An 18,124-nucleotide genomic window follows, 5' to 3' on the forward strand; every position below is an offset into this window, starting at 1 on the left:
GCTTTCAGGGTCTCTTGTAATTAAAAAAACAGAATAATGCTATGCTAATTGCTATGCTAGTATCTGCGACTTCAGCAATGGCAAAGCGTTTTTTCTTTTTGACCAATTGTGACCCTGTTGAACATGTTTCAGTTGTAAGAGGCAGGCACAGGGAGAACACGCAAACTTCTGCGTCGCCATGCTACATATAATTCATTCACGCTAACAGTTTGCATGTGCGGGAGATGTAAATTAGATCTGCACAATAGTTTGGGCAGTTGCGAACAGTTTATGCTCTACAATCTCCAACTGTCACTGCTTGAAAACTTGAGGAAATGGATCACGTAGCTTCAGATCAAGAACCTTAACAGCCCTCTTTAGCACATTCTTGACTCGGTGTTCAAAAGTCTTTCAGCGATGAAATCCCCAAATAGTCATATTTTATTGTCGTTCTGGCCTAGAAACTCTACTTTTCTTGGAAATCACGGAAGACTAAAATAGCAACAAAAATTCTCGGAGGACGCGAGCCAAGGACACACGTCTATCACCGCGTGGCGCAGCCGAAACTACCAGACAGCTCAGTTTTGTCTAGTTTTGTTTTGCGCCAACAGCTGGTCGGAATGATTGGCATCCGTTTATAGTAATTGACCGGTGGGAATAAGGCTAGCTGGGGAGAAGAGGAGAAAAGCACAGAGGGAGAGGAGGGGGGGGGTAGACGCTAGACCACACAACCGGCAAGTTCAGGCTCATGCTCTAACCCCTGGCTTTTGTGCTGTCTTCTGCCTGGGCAAGTTCACTTCTGGAGCTGTTGACTTAAGCGCATAAGTGGCGGCGTGTTTCCATGTATCCACGCTTGTATGAGCACATGCGCAGGGTAAACGCAGGCCTAAAGCACCTGTTAGTCCAACGGGGAGGGTGAATAAGCACTGGCTAAGAGACACTCTCACATGGCCTCTTTGGGATAACCCTCGCACTGGCCCCAGTTTCCTTAAGGCGGTTGCAGGTAGACTTATTCTTGTGCTCTGCGATCCACTCCACTCTCTTGTACAAGGAGTCTTCATTGAAATGTGTCTCATCAGACTGAACCATTGCCACGTTCAAAACATCACCATTTCCAATCTTCTAAGACAAAGTTTGATGTTTTTGAGTTTCTTCAATAGACCACGGTTCTCTCATCCTACCATGACATGTTTCAAACTCTCTCTTTCAAAATGTACCCGAGATGTTACAAGTTTCATTGAGTGGGTTTTCTACGAAGAGGTTTTGATCTTTGTCTTCCACCTGGAGAACTGGGGCTATCTGTAGTCTGGGTTTGTAGTATCCATGGGTCCTAGGGTGACCAGACGTCCCAAACAATTCGACATCACCCTTCAATACATTCGATGCATTACCTCTGAACCGGTCAGGAGCTTGGAGCGGCTGTCTTGGAGCATATTGTTTATATCCAGACGCAAGTTCTTTTCCTGTTCAGAGCAACTCCTAGTCTAGTCAGCCTGCCCTTCATTGCAGCTTCCTGACAAATAGAACCGAGCCCATCATGTTGGTTTATTTGTATTCTGCAATGACGCGTGCTTTGTGTTAGGTAATTGACCGAGATCCTTTACTCAAAACAATCAAGATGGCTTAAACAATCAACATGGCTTCCGGAGTTTATTCACTTCTGCTCTAAAATGATCAGATAAGCATTATGTTTGTTTATTGTGAGAGAGATGTGCCCGGGCGTCTACACCTATAGTGCAATATATAGTGGTCACGCCATTTTGTAGTCATGTCCAGAGAGGAAAGAGTAGTTCATTCAGAGTTTTATTCAGAGGCATTTTTGAAAGTAGAGAGACGGGTCAATATAGAGTAGATCACAATGCATCGCAAGAATCGGAAGAGAACAGCCGTCAACGATAGGTCTGTGAGCTAAACATAACCTGAATGAATACTGTAATGATTTAGCCTATATTCAACTGGTTTATTTATGAAGAATATGCCACACACGATCAAAACAGCTGTAAAAGTTAGCTTTAGCTTGAGCTGTTAAATCAATAGCTTCCCCTCTCAGGTAACAATCCAAGCAGTTTCCATCATTAAAGCAGAACTGAGTAACTTTTGCCCGTAGAGGCCACAATGTTGCATTTTTTTTTACTCATTAATTGTCCGTAAGACTAAATACTACGGTGACAGAAAAGACAAAGGGAAAGAGGGATATTGTACATTGTGCCACAACCCAATGATTCAATGGAGATATTTGCTTTCTACTTGGCTGTAAATAGGCCTACTGCTAAAGTGGTGCTAGCCCATGGTTAGCTTTGCCCGTTAGCCTGTTAGCGTCTTCTGATCGTGGTAACCAAATAACAACGTTTTGCAAAATGTTCATCAACAAGCCGAAAGCTGCAAGACAGAATGCAGTCAGGACTTACCCGTCCGTCATGTAATAAACCTCAGAAATGCGAGCCAAAAGTGATTTTGTAGACGGCTGAGAGCAGTGAGGGAGATGTTTTCCATTAGTGTGTATATGGGCTGCCGGGTCGGAGGCAAGGAAAGTTGCAAGTGTTGTTTCTTGACAAAGACACCGGGGGAGATGAATGATCCATTAACAATTGCATTACCCCAGAGGGACTACAAAATGGATTTATTAAGTTAAAAGGTTACTTAGTTCTGCTTTAATGTCATATTGCAAAAATCTATTACCAGAGTCATTCATTCTGTTGGTGATTTGGATACACAGTCCACACTAGTTTCTCCTTGCACAGCCATCATGCTTTTGTTTTGCGTGTCTTGAACCAGGATCTCAGTTAAGTCTGAGTCTACCTGTATTCGAAAAATCCTCTGAATGATTGCATAGCTGTTACTTAGCAACCTCCTTTGGAAATCTGTGGCATTTTCGTAGACTTTGAACTTCATGTTGCGGTGAAGTGTTACTTGAGTAATTGATAAATGTGCCGATTCAACGAGCATTACTTTGGGCTTGGGCGGCTTCCACCTTCCACCAAGATGACTTTAACACATGGACTGGGACCCTGTGTTTATACAGCGTACGGTTGGGCGAGTGCATGACCAGCACCGCACCTACGAAGATATATGACTTCTGAAAAACACACTTGATTCAATATTGTAATTAAACTGGAGGGATACGTTTTCCATTATCTAAGATTTGAGGTGTTATTGTACTTTCTTAACTATTTACATACCGACCCGGTGAGCGCACGGGGCCAGCTGCGGGCCACTTGCGGGACCCTAAGCTAACTGGGGTGTGATGATGGCAAAAGTTTAGCGCTAGTCAATGATTTTCTCAGGGGATCGACTGCATGAAACGCAATGAGGCGTTCTCGCACAAGCCGGCATGCTGGAAAATGTATATAAAATAGATGTCACGGCCAATGGGAGGCGCTGACAGGTGCAGAGTCGGGCCTAAACAAACTGCAGAGGCACTAAGTGAAAGACAGTGCAGGAGACGCAGCGTGAGACTGGGTCAGCGCCGTCGGAGAATGGAAAAAAGGCAAAGCTGAGCAAACAGCCGAGGATCTCGCCTATACAGCAGGATAATATGAGGGTTTTTTTCATGCTTTGGCTTGAGGTTAGATTCCACGTGTAATCGGTGTTACTGTGCCAACACCTGAAACGCAAACAGCCCCCCTGCAAATGCCCCGAGTTGTGAAAACAGACTGTACATGTTCTCCTGTTAAAGGTAATAGTGACCAGAGCTGTGCTAATGCATTGTGAGAGCTGCTTTCCCCCTCTAAATGCAATGTGCCAGATAATAGTTTAACTGCACCTGCTGGAGTTTGGAGATTAATCCATTTTGAAATATATATTGACCATAGATGTTACACTTACTACTACTATAATCAATGCTTTAACCAAAATAACTTTGTGACACTTTGATGTGTTTTGATTAAATACACAAAAATTGGCTACTTCAATTGAAAACCACAAGACAATCTAGTTCTTCTCCATGAAGACTGGCCTTTCCACCAGTTCTGACCGGACCAATCACCACTTTGGGAGCTTAAACCAAAATGACATTTTTGGAAAGAAAAAAAGCAACTGGTTACTCCAAAATACAACAGAAACATGTTTTGCCATGTAACTGTACTTAAAGGTGCATTATGCAACTTTCTATGCGGGGGGAAAAAGTTGATATTTGTGCGTATTTGTCCTTGTAGTGACCCAGTGGCTCTATGAGTGGTCAGCATGGCATCTTTACTTTCGATCACTTTTGAAAACCCTCCAAACAAGCGTCATCAACACCACTGTGATGGAAAGCAAAGGCGCCATGCTGACCACTCTTACAGCCAGTGGGTCAGCACAAGGTCAAATAAGCATGAATTTTAATGAATGAATGATGTTATGAATATTAACATTTGAATATTAACTAATGAATATTAACTTTTTCCCCCTCATAAATAGTTGCAAAATGCACCTTTAAAGTCATCTCCTGATGTCTTCACTGAAATAAAGGAAGATCAACAACCTGTGAAAAGTCTCTATCTGGACATTTCATCTGGGCATTTAATCACAACGAGGCACAAATGACCATGCCCCTCATTAGTTCATTGTGTGTTTTCAATGCCCCGCCCCCGGGCCTGCAGCAGCAGTGCTGAGGAAATGAAAGCAGAGGGGATCTCCTGCACACAACAATGATCTCTGGTCTCTTATCGGCATCATAATCGTGGACCAATGAGGTCAACAAGCCGACAGTTTTGTATGATCTAAAAATAAACCTTGTGTCAGACGCGAGGGCTGTTCACCACGGGTCACAACGTATCTGTCTCTCAATATTTCAGCTCCATGTTGTCTTAAAACAACGTGAAACTCACCCCCAGACATTCTCAAATGAGGGAGACAGTTGTGTTTCATAAAACACGCAGTATCTCCGATTCTAGAAAAAAAAACTGTGATTCTGATCAAAACTAGCCTCTGTTAACTTAGGATTTCTCAGGAACCGAGGCACATAGAATTAAACCGTTTTCACCTACTGAGAGCCTAGAATCTCATCTTTCAAACATGTGTGTCATAGCTATAACATAGAATATGCTGTGGTGCTACAAATATCGTGAAAAATGGTCTGAATTGTTGGCAGTCTACAGCTAAATCCCCCAAAACAGTGTGGCACTCAATGTGTTGGAACGTTCAGTGATATGAAGTGCGAAAGAAATACAATATGTTAATGAAGCTAATTTAGCGTAAGTGGCATCTCATGGCATGAAGTACAGATCGCTGATCAGTGGCTTAGCATATTGTGACGTTGATTCATTTTCAGGCAGTTAAATAAGTTTATAATCCCTTCCAACGTTGCATGTATGACAATTAAAGTGATAGTCTGGAAGTCTAAATGTTTTACACATTTTATTAAATGTGCACTTGGCCACTTGGTCTTGCATTTTGATGTAAAGTAAGTAATAATGTATTTAATTTCATGGAGCTCAGCAACTAATCAGAGTCTAGCATCCTCCCGCGTTGACCAATGAGGGAGCTTTTCCAGTGAACCAGCCTGTCAGGGTCCAATCAGGAGGGAAGGGGGAGGAGCTTGGTCGTTTGAGAACTCTGTTCCTGTTCTCCTCATTTTGCAAACTAAGAAGAGCTTTCTGTTTAAAGAGGGGAGGAATTTGATTGTTTACTTTCAAATTTCACTCTATCTCTCCTGACTTTGCAAACTTACAGACTTTCACTTTAATGATCAGGATATTGACACAGTGCAAGTTGAACGGACAATAATTTTTAAACGCCTTTCAAATTTCGAGCACACATAAAAAAGACAGAAAAGCCCTCTTGTCATGACCACAAAGCCTGAGGAAACAAGCAGCAGCCAGCTTTTCATGCAGACACCCGCCTTTTTTTACACTTTGCCCAAGGGCTCTCTAAAGTCATTCCAAATATGTCTCTTTGTGTTCAAAAAAAAAAAAGAGGTCCTCCAGCAGAGACAGTAGCGGTGAGATCAGCGGCGGCGTGTCATCTTTGGCCATTATCCAGCCACACTCGAGCCGCTGTTTTTTCGGCCCCAGACAAGCAGACGTCACACGGGCAGTTGAGGCCTGCCACTCCGACGGGGCTCTTTGTTTTGGCAGCCATCGCCAGCTTTTTTGGAAGATTCGACTGCGGGATACGTGTTACTATGCATGTCTCCCGGAGGAATGCGCAGGTCACCGGGTAAATTAAGACCGCCATTTGTCGGTGGGATCTAGCCGTTAATCTATTCTCAGTCAAAACTGAAGCTAATCTGGGTAATTCGCCGACATATAGCGCCGCGCTTCAGCCTTTGGCACTACCCGTCGGCTTTTGATTTTACAGTGACAGTGCTTCGTCTTAAATGGTATTAGGCGGGTCCTCTGTGTGGCGCCGTCATTCAATCCCAGACTCCCGCTCTGCCGCCACTGTTTTTTTTTTAACTGCCAATCAAAAACTGCTTTCTGAACGTTCTCGACGCCATTGTTAGCAGTCGCATTGTGCGGATTGTGCGGTTTTCACGTGCAAATTGCCAGCTTTTAAACAACCATAATAGTTCATTGTGTTCGTTCCGCTCGCTGGGAACGAGCGGTCCTCGTCAAGACGCGGCCTGCCTCGCCAGCTTTCCGTTTGGAGAATTCATAGCTGTCAGACAAGTTAAGAAAGGCAAACATGTCTTGCAACGAGGGCAAGCATTTGACCCAATCCGAACCCCGGCTTCTTCATTATTTTCGCCTGTTTCTGTTCGGTCATGGATATAACCGATGTGGCATGTGCAAAGTATTAAAATTCATTCCGACGAAACTGCAGGGGAAACTTTTCAATCAACCTCCGCACATGGCACAACAAATATCTTTCAGGGTTAAGAATGTGTGACCTCGACTTATGGGGCAATGTGGTGACAGAATTACATTTAAAAAAAAAAAGTAATGTATTTGAAAGTAGCGGCGCAGAGCTGGGCATTCAACACTCCTGCCTGCACTGAGTGATCCGTAGTGACACGGAACAGGTGCCCGGTGCTTTTAGTGAAAATAGCGCGGCGTAAAAGTCTTTCACACGGGGGCCCGCGCTGGCCCGGTGCCCGTTCCCTGCGGTCGGAGCTCGGAGGAGGCGCTCCCGCGGACCCCGGCGGTAATTGAATTGGCTTGATGTGCAAACTTCACACATGAGAGAGGAAGGGGCGGCGAGTCACAGCGATGAGTGGATTAGGCCGTGATTCTGTGACGGACTCTTTCTGAGCATGGTTGGTGTTGCTGGTTTTCAGTTATGCGACGTATATGATAAAGAAACATGTGGCATGACCTGTAGTGTTCTGCAGTGTGGCTTTAAGATAAGATAAGATGATAAGATGGTACTTTATTGATCTCACAGATGGAGAAATTGCATTCGATGAGAGAGCATCCGGCAGCAGCACCCATTTAACATTAGTGATGGCCGATATCATAGTTTTGTGAATCGATAACGATACTATTGGTGTCATTTTAGTCGATATTGTATCATATAATCAGTATTAAATAAGTCACGTAAACAAAGTATAAAATGAATACTTTAATGACAAACAGAACATAAACTTGCAGCTCCTGTCACATGATATGGGTCAGTGTAATTCTCTGCTGTGGATGTGTTTTGGTTCAGAAATCTTATTGTGCAACTAGAATTTGTGCCGCTGTTCATATTATACTTTTGCTAATTGGTATCGATACCCATCATCATCATACCCATCATTGCGTGTATGTGATGTATACGTTCTCTATAAGAAAAATAAAAATTTAGAGCCAATTCATCTTTTACTGTACAATTTTCTTGTTTTTATATTGATTTAAAAATGTATGATCCAGTACAGGTAATAACTCTAAAAACCTAGCCACGAAAAATCCTCAGACTCAACTCTGTACCAGGCTGTGAGTCTGGTAAGAGTCCGCATCAACTTGATTTCTACAGCGCAACATACGCAAGCAAACAGGAAGTGAAGTAAACCAATCAGCGAAGGGCAGTCAGTGGCGTTATTAGGAGTTCTGCGTTAATATTTAATATGCGAACAGAATTATGAATCACAAAACTCACCTCCTGCCGATGTGGCACCCGGGCACCGCCCGCAGATTGTTATCAAGGGGCCAAGCGTGACGCTGTTCACAAACAACACGCGACCACAAATAAACTATTCTGATTACAGATCCGTTTGAGTTTGGCAGAAGCAGCAACAGCCAGCTCCCTGCCCAGACTGATGTCCCTGTGTATAAAATATACAGAGGGGGATCATTCTGGATGCCAGGCTCCCAAAAACTAGTGTCTGGCCCTCAGACGTGATGCGTAGCTTTGCGGGAAGTGGGGCATTGTCAGCTTACGGGAAGTGGCCAAACATGAGGTTTAAATATGTTGCTCTAAGTAAGTACAGATCCTTAGAGCACATTTGGTATCACTTGAATATTTATTATTGCTCAGCGTTTTTACAACAGTTTTGTTATAGTGACATGGCATCCTTGGCCAGTGTGGCTTTAACTCATCTATAATAAAACTCACAGATCTTAAATAAACGCTTAAGAATTGTGGTGGCCATCTTGCAATGTTAGCCAAATTCAGGTTGCAAACAACGTAATGAAGAAAAAAAAGAACTCCCCATGAATAAAGTGAAAAATGAATAAATAAATCTGACGCTGTGGTAAATCGTAATAACACAGGGAAGTCCATCTGTCTGTATCAGTGTCTTTAGAACATTTATTTTACCATTAGCATGTTTTGTTTACTCACTGTGTCAAGTTTAGATGTCGCCGATATATATCTTGTATGACCTTTAACCACCTCTCCAAATGCACAACGGCAGAGCCCAGATAAAACACCACAGCGAGAGCTTCTGAAGGGAGCCCCTGGGCCACTTTAGTTCCAAACTCTCGTAGAGTTGGTAAGAGTTGTCCATGATGTGGTAAAAGCAAATCCTTGTGAACATAGTTTCTGTTCCTCTGTTCCTCGTCTCCCGATGACGCCCAGAGGCGATTTCAAAGGCGTCTCCAGCAGCTCGATAGCTGTGAACAAAAGAGCAAACAGTAAACTCCGCTTTGAGTGACAGCCAGCAACAGAAATTGAAACCCATTTTTCTAAGGGCAGGTTTGATTTTCATTGGGTCGAGCTGGGCAGGGTAAGAATAACACGCATTACAAATCTACGCTCATTAAAAGCTTGCTTGATGCTGCGTTGCTGCTGCTTTGCTTCTGTGAAATCAGTTTCTTCAAAATGACCTATAATGAGCAGGTCCAGTGCCAGTGCTGTCAGCCCGGTGCGACCAGAGTGGTGGCAGTGCTGTCCCGCTGTGTGAGAGGGAACGCTCTCCTCACCCCCATCACCGCCTCACAGCCCCGCAGCCTGTGGCTTCAGTCAACCCTGTGGAACTCCGCGCTCCCGTGTTTTATATACGGCGACTTTAAATAAACTGACAGAAGCAGAGCGATGGCAGCCACATGTTCGAAAAGATGGTTTTGGGAAAAGGGTGTAATGGCTGATCACCTACGTCAAAGTTCATCGAGAATATGCTTTTACACCAGTTTCGTGCTGATAAGTACCGCAGAGGATTCACTTTCCCCCACAGAGACCGCTTTCAGTTGAGTCAAATGTAGAATTTCTGTAAACATTAACCACCGACCGGCTGAAAGCTTCTGAAGATTAACCAAACTTTTGCCCCAGCGCTGCTTCCTGTTCTGCAATTTGTTTATCAAGGACCGCATCCAAATTTGACCATAGCTACAATGTAAGGCTGGGTTTGGATTGCAGGCCAAAGTGACCCGAAGCCATTGCACAACCTTTATTTGATCTTTTCACTACGGTCTTCCAAATGTCACCCAGGCCACTAGTATATGTGGTCCTAAACCCGATGTGTGTTTGATCTTTTGCAAGAAACCATTCTGGAGCGTCTCCTGTGTGTGTTTCCGCAGGTTGACCGGGAATGAGCCGCTGTCCGTGCTGCCGCTGAACGCGCTGCCCGAGGAGGTGACAGGAAGGGCCCACTACAAGCTGTGCGACCGGCTGAAACTGGAGAAGAAGCAGCGCAGGATGTGCCGCCGGGACCCGGGCGTCGCAGAGACCCTCCGAGAGGCCATCACCCTGAGCGCCCTGGAGTGCCAGTACCAGTTCAGGTTCGAGAGGTGGAACTGCACCTTGGAGGGGCGCCATCGAGGGAACATTCTCAAGAGAGGTAGGACGGCTGGTGGTTGAGGGACACTATACCAGGACTAACACTAAATGGTGAAGTCAAAATGCACTCTCTGGTTGTGATTTATTGGGGTTGGTGGTGTAATAGTCAATGTTACCATGAAGCCCTGATGAAGGCACGGCTGTCATAACCCAATGGCTCATCCATGTAGAATGATTGACTTGACAAGAGTGGGTATTACGCTTTTTGCAGGTATTTGGTGATAGATTTAGATGGATAACGTCTGTTGTAAGTAATACATTTCATTTTATTTGAGTGACGCAGAAATTTAAAGAAGAAATGTTGGGCAGAAGCAGTTATTTTTTGTTGAAGTTTTAAAGAGGCTAGATGCAAGTTCGCCATTTTATACTCACTACTGCCACCTCAGGTCATTTGCGTAACTGCACACTCTATATTAAACCCGTGCATGATGGCACTTCAGGTCCGAATTAACACCAATTTGAGTGACAGTGCAGGATTTTAGAGGCAGTTGTGGTGAACAGTTCTGGGCTCATTCTACACCTTAGGACATTGTTGGAACATGTAGGGGGAGGAAAATACATAATTTTGACATTTTTAAACTCTGTATAGTCTCTTTAAGCAACTGACAGGAAGTGACATAGATAGAGGTAAAGTTCCATAGCAGTTTGACTCATTTCCCATTGACCTAACGTGGTTGCACAGCAACCGTTTACAATGGTTTGCATCTATCTATGTCACTTCCTGTCAGTGTCCAATAAGGAAGTGAAACTATAAACATAAAAAAGTTAAAAAATAATTAAATCTGGGTAAAATGTAAATATAATTGTGTAAATTAAGTTTCTGCACTTTAAGCTTAGTGAGAGGTCGAGAGGTGAGGAAAGCATTTCTTGGATACATAGGACCTCACGAGGAGCCTTTCTCTTACTTTTGCCTCAGCTTGTGTTCCGTCGTACTGTTCTGTTGAAAAGTATGAGCAAAATTCAAATACTCCATCGGAGCTTTGTTACTACAGAACAACGCGCTGCAGCCTCTTCAGAATTGATGCGCCGATGTCCGACAGCACTCTACATCCATTGAGCCACAGGCTACTGGGGATTTTTGTAATGTGGAGTGAGGAGAGTAGGGTTTTAAAGTGACAATTTGTAGAGTCACCCCAGAAGAAGGGAAGGAAGACTTTGAATAAGCCATTTTAGGTCCGTGTAGCGAGCAAAATGGATGACGGTAAACAAGAGGTGCTTGAAATGAGAAAAGCATAACATCCCCTCACATTTCAATAGTTGGTATGCAGTCCTTTTTGTACATGTCACTGATACCCCTTTCTCCCCGCCATCTTCTTAGGATTTAAGGAGACAGCCTTCCTTTACGCCATCTCCTCAGCGGGGCTAACACATGCCTTGGCCAAAGCGTGCAGCGCGGGCCGAATGGAGCGCTGCACATGCGACGAAGCCCCTCACCTGGAGAACCGAAAGGCGTGGCAGTGGGGAGGCTGCGGGGACAACCTCAAATACGCCAACAAGTTTGTCAAGGACTTCCTGGGCAAACGCTCCAACAAAGACTTACGCGCACGCGTGGACATGCACAACACCAACGTGGGCATGAAGGTGAGGCGCCAGGGAGCCTTTGGCAAGGAGTGAGATGCTATTACTGGATTAGTTTTAGATTATGGGAAGGTTGGGAAATCCTTCAATATGGAATATGTTCAGTGTTGTGGTGCTTTGCTTTTGGACTGAATTACACGTGAGTCATATATCGCCCCAGGATGCTCTGAAGCATTATTTATCCACCGTAAGATCCAGTTATATCCCTGTCTTTTGATGCTTTTTATGCAGGAGAATGAGAAGATACTGAAATATTCTCTGGTTGAATTTCACAATATGCATATCATGAAAATCTGGCAATAGATTTAAAATGTTTCATTCTTGTTACAGGCTAGTCTCGTGTTTGTTAACTGTGTCTCATAAAGAGGATAGGACAGGGGTGTCCAAACTTTTTTCATCAAGGGCTGCATATTGACATGTATACGCATGGGTGTATTTAAAAGAGGTTCAAACTGTGCCTCATGAGCTCGCTCTGTCTCATAATAAATGTTACTTTTGGAGAGTGTATACCAATAAAACAAGAAGCCTGACCAAAAATTGGTCTGAGGGCCACATTTGACCCCTGGGCCGCACTTTGGACATGCCTGGGATAGTTTGTAGAAATGTTGAGAAATGAATGACTTGGACTGAAAACACAATACTTGACTCTCAATCTTAAATTACACAAGTACGTGGCTATACTGTTTCAGCATCTGTCTTTCTTGGATTTTTCACACTTTAAACCTATTTAAACCATCTATGGTATGGCCTTTAGCAAAGGTCATACCACCTTTGCTCTGATGGATCCCGTCAGATCTCGGAAGCTAAGCAGGGAAAGGCCTCGGTACTTTGAATGGGAGACTGTTTGGGAAAGACCAGGAGGCCTGTGTGAATGTAGTGAGTGAGTGAGTGGTTGGTGGTGGTCAGAGGGGCTGATGGCACAGGCTGGTTGCCTGGTACCCCAGGGCAGCTGTGGCTACAATAGCAGCTTACCACCAGTGGGTATAGAGTGAATGAATGATGATGACAGTGTAGTGCTTTGAGAAACTTGGTAATACAGGCTTGTAAAGCGCGATACATGTGTAAGGCATTATTATCATTATTAAAATAACAATGACTGACAAAAAGATCTGTCTCTTTTCACGATTGAGATCCAGTTCGAACAGTTCACCTCAAAGAGCCGTTCAAAAGGAGCCGGTCGGTCATGACCGTCACGTCACTTGACTTCATGGACATAGTCAAAGTCGAACAAACAAACAAAGTTGAATCGAGTTTAAACAGGGTCATTGTTCAGTTGGATGGCGGCCAGACAGTGTAGAGACAGACGCACATTGGCTTATCGCTCAGGCAAACAGTTAAATGGTAGGAAAACATTGACAATACTTTCAAATCGATAAGATTTCAGGGCAGTTATGAACACAAACAATGCTCTGTAAGATACCGCTTTTGGTCATATTTACATTTTGAAGTGGGTCGCCTGATTTGTAAATGATCACATATTAAGTGTGTATCCTGTTGAACTCCAAAGCGACAGCCAATATTTGCTCCTCTCAGATCAGCCTGGCTTTGTGGTTCGTTCGCATCGCCTTTCTACCTTGAAGCGATAACAGTTTTCAGCCAGGAAATAAATAGTGAAAAGTACTTTTGAGTCTGCAAAATAAAGTTTGGGGGAATGGTTTACCAATTTATGGTTTTTGCATTTTGACCGTGCGATCTGCCCGACTGTGAGACGAAGCAGCTACCCGGAATGTGCTGGCCTCTGCAGACCCTCACCACCAGCATGTGAGCGCTCACCAAGCCAAGTGCTCTGGACCTGCTGGGTGGATGAATATGCACTTCCCAAAGAAAGTCTGCAAAAGTGCGCTCTCAATCCAAAACCTCCGAGACAATGTGTTACTGTGGACCCCTCTCTGTCTCTCTGTCTCTCTCTCTCTCGCACGCACGATTCTTTTTCACTGTGCGGTCGGGGCTGCAATAAACTTTGGCCAACCGCAGTGGGGTCAAGCACTGCTAAGACAACATGACAAGTGCGCTTTTTAGCTGACGCGCTCTGCTCTACTCGTGCTAATGTACGACGGGCACCGGGACAAGATGTATTAGCTACAGCCGTGCGTACTCTGCGTTAGCGATAACAGGGTTTAAATGTGCAGAAGTTTCACCGAACAAAACTGCAACTGAAAGTGCTTTAGACCATCATGTTGGTATTCTCTGAACCTATACAGTAAAAATGTAGAATCCAATTGAATGCCTTTTAATGACATTTAAGGCCTTGATATTGGCATGATTCATGTAATGGCTTTTAATGCTTTTAATGCTTTTAATGCCCCGTGGAAACCCTAAGATAAGTTCAAATCGAGCCATGCTGGAGCTGCACTGCTGAGGCTTGCCTTCCCTGTGGGTCATACTTTAATAAAGCTTCTGTGCGATAAACAGTACTTAGTACTTGCACTTGTGGAATTTAATACGTTTAACAAACTGTTGCCTAGCAATATAATGAAGATTAATATTTGGCCATCAGGTACTGTATAATTAACCTCCAATTTCAGGAGTCCTGTGATCATGTGTTCCTTTATCCTGTGTCATTATTTCCCAGTAAGAGTATTATTTCGTAATTCAGTTCTTTGAAATGCTGCTGACTCAACAGATCCACTCTGTTCCTTCTGTGCCTCATTACACAATGTGTCTGTGTGTCCCAGGTGATCAAGGCGGGAGTGGAGACCACATGCAAGTGCCACGGAGTGTCGGGCTCGTGCACAGTGCAGACGTGCTGGAGGCAGCTCATGCCCTTCCACGAGGTGGGCAAACAGCTGAAGCAGCGATACGAGTCCTCGGTGAAGGTGGGCAGCTCCACTAATGAGGCGACCGGAGAGGGGGAGATCTCCACGGGCCGCAGCCAGCCGCCACAGCCCCTCCCTGGGCCCAATGACCACATCCCTCGCACTATGGACCTGCTCCACATCGAGGACTCGCCCAGCTTCTGCAGGGCCAGCAAGTACTCCTCAGGAACCGCAGGCCGCAAGTGCTACAAAGACAAAAACTGTGACGCCATCTGCTGCGGCAGGGGCCACAACACTCAGAGCCGAGAGGTGACACGGCCGTGCCAGTGCCAGGTCCGCTGGTGTTGTTATGTGGAGTGCAAGCAGTGCACGCAAAGAGAGGAGGTGTACACCTGCAAGGGCTGAAGCCTGGGCTTCTCTCTGGACTGGTCTGCAGGAGCAGTGAGCACTTTGAGGGATTTCTGCCCAGGTTCTTCTCTTTTTATCTGGGCTTCGTAGAGGTCAGCGCCGGGTCAGCATCTCATGATCACCACGTTGCCTTGTCAGGAGACAAATGTAATACAACTTTTATTGTATTATATCTCATACAAAGTCTATACGATAATGCAACCTTTGCAGAAAACCAAGCCAGCCACAGCGCTGGGACACCAGCAGACTGATGTAAATGACTGTGTTTTTGTACTTGTGGTTTGTGTGAGCACATTGACGACACTTATGGCAAAGGAAACCATATTCAGAGACTGCTATATAAAGACAGGGTGTAAGAGTTATCTTACACGCACATATTTACACTCAAACACACTGTGTTTGTATATCTATGTTCATCATGTAAAGATATTATACAAGCCACTTATCCAGCTATGTAAAAGAAACCACTAACCACACAAATGTTCAGTTTGTGTGCTCTCGCTCCTCTGTCCTCTTGACTCTTTCTGACATGGCCCTTAGGAAAGCAGCGCACTTGTGTTCAATATCGTGCTAATTTATAAATCCTTTGGGACTACTCCTTTACAGGAAGAGAAAAATGTTATTGTTTTATTCAAACAAAACTGTATAATACAACAGGAAACCATTTAGTTTAGACTTATCTCAGCCTTGAGCAAACCAGTGTTCAGGGAATAACTTAAACCACTACTTGGATAGAATAAGCAACTGTATCCAACGTAAGAGCTGACAGTCTGTGCGTGACTCCAACCCAGTCTCACAAATCAAATCTACCTACCTTGAACCGCTTCCAAAGTGACATCCAATATCATGTGTACTCCAAACTTTTGTTCTGCATTTCCAGTAAGTGCACGTTCATCTTTTATACGGAGTTGTAATTGCGTGGCATGCCAAAATAGTTACGGTTCGGGCACATGCCAAGGCTCCGTGAGTCACTGTCCACAACCATTCTTTCAAAGTTGCATCACTTCTCCGTTTCCAAATACAAAATTCAATTGGTTTTGCCCCCCCTCGACATATCAGATGCATTTCAGCCTGAAAACTGTTACACCATCTTCATCTTGTCTCAGATTTTGACCAGCGGATTGCATTGTGGTGTGGTATGCACATTTCCGTCTTGAATTCTATTCCGAAGTGTCAGAGACTGGGTTGAGAGACTTTAGCACGAGGTCAATTCATTAGCTTGTGTCTGAAGCGCTTTGAAGTTGCAAAGAAAACTGTGGAGGCCCGGAGGAATGTAGCCCCCTGCCATTTCACATCCTTCTCCTCGCTCTTCTGAACGTTTGATTGAGCCATATTATTACATTACGGACATGCATACGGGGCCGGCCTGAGGCGGAGGTCCACCTTGTGAAGACCAACGCGCGCCGGCCCCGTAGCGAACGAAAACACACTTTTGTATAATACTTGCTTGTTCGACAAATTGTGCTGCAGAATATATTTAAATACGTTATACTAGCCACGCAGTTAGCTCATGTTTAGCATCCCACACGATACAGTATGAGACAATGCAGAGAATATATGTTTCATTGTGTAATTATGAAATGAATGAACTACTGAGTGAGGGACCCAGCTTTGTAACATAGCGACATTCACGCACTGAAGCCCAGAGAAGCCCTTTTTTAAAAGTATTTAAAGAAAAAAAAGCTGTGTTTACACATACGGCGCCGTTTTTTTTTTTTTTTTTTTTGTAATTGTAAATAGCAATGGTTTGTTCTCCTGTGGTAATGCCAGACAAACGTGAGGCACATCTCTCACACGCAGCGGTAATTGGTCCGACGTCACCGTGTTTCGCAGCCCTCGGGCGCCGGGGGCCACTTGTACTGACGAGATGAATTCCAAGCATTTTGATAAGAGAAGGCACGCCAAGTAAAGAGCGGTCAGAAATATATATATATACATGCATACATAGAAACTTTGCACGCTACATGGAAACCATAATAGCTATGCAGAGGCGCGGAGCTTGAATGCCTGCTTCCCACAGCTCCCCACACACGCTGAGGTTAATCTGTAAACAGCCGGCCGTGCTAGGGGTGTCACGGTCTCCCACCGTCAACATGAACTCATATCGCTGCGAGGATTCAGGGAATGCGATAGAACAGGGCAGAGGCATGCTAACGCTCCAATGCTACAGCCAGCTAAACTAGAACAATCATGTACAGTATTGTTGGGAACAATATCCAGAGGTGGGTAGAGTATCCGAATATGTTTACTCAAGTGAGAGCAATGTTACTTAAAAATAATTCTACTTAAGTAGAAGTAAAAAGCACTGGCCCAAATAATTACTCAAGTACGAGTAAAAAAGTAGTTGGAGTACATTGAGTAGTGTGAGTAACTGAGTAAATGTTTCAGCGTAAAAGTGGTGACAAACATGCTGAGAAACAAAACATGAAATTTGTAATATTTTCAAGATTATGAATGAAGCAAACAAGAGAAAATACATCTTGTGTTGTCAAAATGGATTAAAATTAAGATTTGTCACTTAAAGATTTACTTTAAAGAGTACAGACACTTAATTTGAATATTACTTAAAGGGACTATACGGAGTTTAAACATGTTAAAACTAAGTATTTTCCTCCACCTACATGTTCCAGCCATGTCCTAATGTGTAGAATGAGCCCAAACCTATTCACTACAAAAATCCTGCACTGTCGCTCAAAAAGTTAATTCGGGTCAGAAGTGCCGTCATGCACGGGCTTAATACAGAAACTGCAGTTACACATAAGACCTGAGGTGGCAGTAGTGAGAATAAAATGACCAACTCGCATCTAGTCTCTTTAAGAAGAAGTAAAAACAAACGACTTGCACTACTTGTAAATGTGACTGAGTACAACCCGCCTTTGGATATATGAAAACAAGTGGTTCTCAACTGGCAGGTCGGGACCCAAAAGTGGGTCGTGGAAACATTTTCAGTGGGCCGCGAGCCGTTTCCAGACTTCGAGTATTCATCAACTATAAAAATACAAAAACATCTGAATCTTTAACATAACTTTAGCTTTATATGTTTATTTCATGTTTATTCATTATTCATTTGTGCACAGTATTTTGCATGATATATAAGAACATTTCAGTTGGGTTTTTATTTGGGTTTGCCGTCCTCGGATTGTGGCGGGCCCTGACAGTTGAGAACCGCTGATCTTAAACAACATGAATCCTTAATCATCTCGCTTTATTTTGCAACTTATAACATGTAATACATCGGCATTATGAAGCATAAATGGAAATGCACTGCAAGTAATCAACATTTCGAC

At 44.0% G+C, this 18,124-nt stretch overlaps 1 protein-coding gene across 1 annotated transcript in view; it reads left to right on the forward strand.

The window, feature by feature from the left end:
* wnt9a (wingless-type MMTV integration site family, member 9A) overlaps nt 1-15,201 on the forward strand; it is a 35,424-nt gene extending 20,223 nt beyond the window's left edge. Inside the window, exons 2-4 of the mRNA XM_079569217.1 lie at nt 9,837-10,096; nt 11,414-11,676; nt 14,349-15,201. Of these exons, the coding sequence (XP_079425343.1) occupies nt 9,837-10,096; nt 11,414-11,676; nt 14,349-14,834 (1,009 nt within the window). The 3' untranslated portion in view covers nt 14,835-15,201. The remainder of the gene's footprint in view (nt 1-9,836; nt 10,097-11,413; nt 11,677-14,348) is intronic.
* The last annotated feature ends 2,923 nt before the right edge of the window (nt 15,202-18,124 follow it).

The sequence above is a fragment of the Gobius niger genome (genome assembly GCF_951799975.1).
Source record: "Gobius niger genome assembly, chromosome: 13".
NCBI classification, from domain to species: Eukaryota; Metazoa; Chordata; class Actinopteri; order Gobiiformes; family Gobiidae; genus Gobius; species Gobius niger.